Consider the following 833-nt stretch of genomic DNA (forward strand, 5'->3'; position numbering starts at 1 on the left):
GCTGTGAGCCTGTGGCAGAGCTCCTGGCGTGGTATCTGCCCAGCCAGTTCAACTACATGTTGCTCTGAGGAGTCGTGTCAATGCCCTTTTTTGGTGTTGTGTAAATTGCCTACTTACAATCAGAGTGTAAATTGCACATTTCACTACTGCTAGGTTCTGTTGTAAAACCTGGTGGGATGCCATCCGGCGACGGTCATGTTGGGAAACCCTCGGTGGCGTAGGTGTTTACAGGGCCATCAGTTTGGAGCTCAGCTATGGCCAAATCTTCTCATTTCCAAGAGCAGCAGACAGGAGCACCCTCTTGTCACTCCACGCGTGCACAATTCTGAGGCTACATTTCTCTCTGATTGCAACACACCTTCAGTCAGTGCACTTCTAGCTCCATTCCGTTTTAAAGAGTTGGTTTTTTAGACTTTAGTTGTCCAGTTTTGAAAAACTTCTTTAATTCCCGTAATTCCTGGGGCTTCAAACTCTGATCCACCCCTGGGGTCAATTTATAGCTCAGAGGAGACACGATGTAACCATTTTGGTAAAGACAGATTCTCTTGCAGAACTCAAAGGTGCCAAACATAACTCCAAAATATGGAACTATCTGTTTAAAAAGAAAATGAAAATCATGTTAAAATCTTAAAAGAAAACATCAAGGGCTTCCCTGGTGGTGCAGTGGTTGAGAGTCCGCCTGCCGATGCAGGGGACACGGGTTCGTGCCCCGGTCTGGGAAGATCCCACATGCCGCGGAGTGGCTGGGCCCGTGAGCCGTGGCCGCTGAGCCTGCGCGTCCGGAGCCTGTGCTCCGCAATGGGAGAAGCCACAACAGTGAGAGGCCCGTGTAC

At 49.5% G+C, this 833-nt stretch overlaps 1 protein-coding gene across 1 annotated transcript in view; it reads right to left on the reverse strand.

Moving 5' to 3' along the window:
- Positions 1-266: 266 nt before the first annotated feature.
- SLC25A43 (solute carrier family 25 member 43) overlaps positions 267-833 on the reverse strand; it is a 35,692-nt gene continuing 35,125 nt past the window's right edge. Inside the window, exon 5 of the mRNA XM_007465450.1 lies at positions 267-592. Coding sequence (XP_007465512.1) covers positions 392-592 — 201 coding nt within the window. The 3' untranslated portion in view covers positions 267-391. The remainder of the gene's footprint in view (positions 593-833) is intronic.

This window comes from Lipotes vexillifer, unplaced genomic scaffold (genome assembly GCF_000442215.2).
Source record: "Lipotes vexillifer unplaced genomic scaffold, Lipotes_vexillifer_v1.1 scaffold560, whole genome shotgun sequence".
In the NCBI taxonomy this organism is placed as follows: domain Eukaryota; kingdom Metazoa; phylum Chordata; class Mammalia; order Artiodactyla; family Lipotidae; genus Lipotes; species Lipotes vexillifer.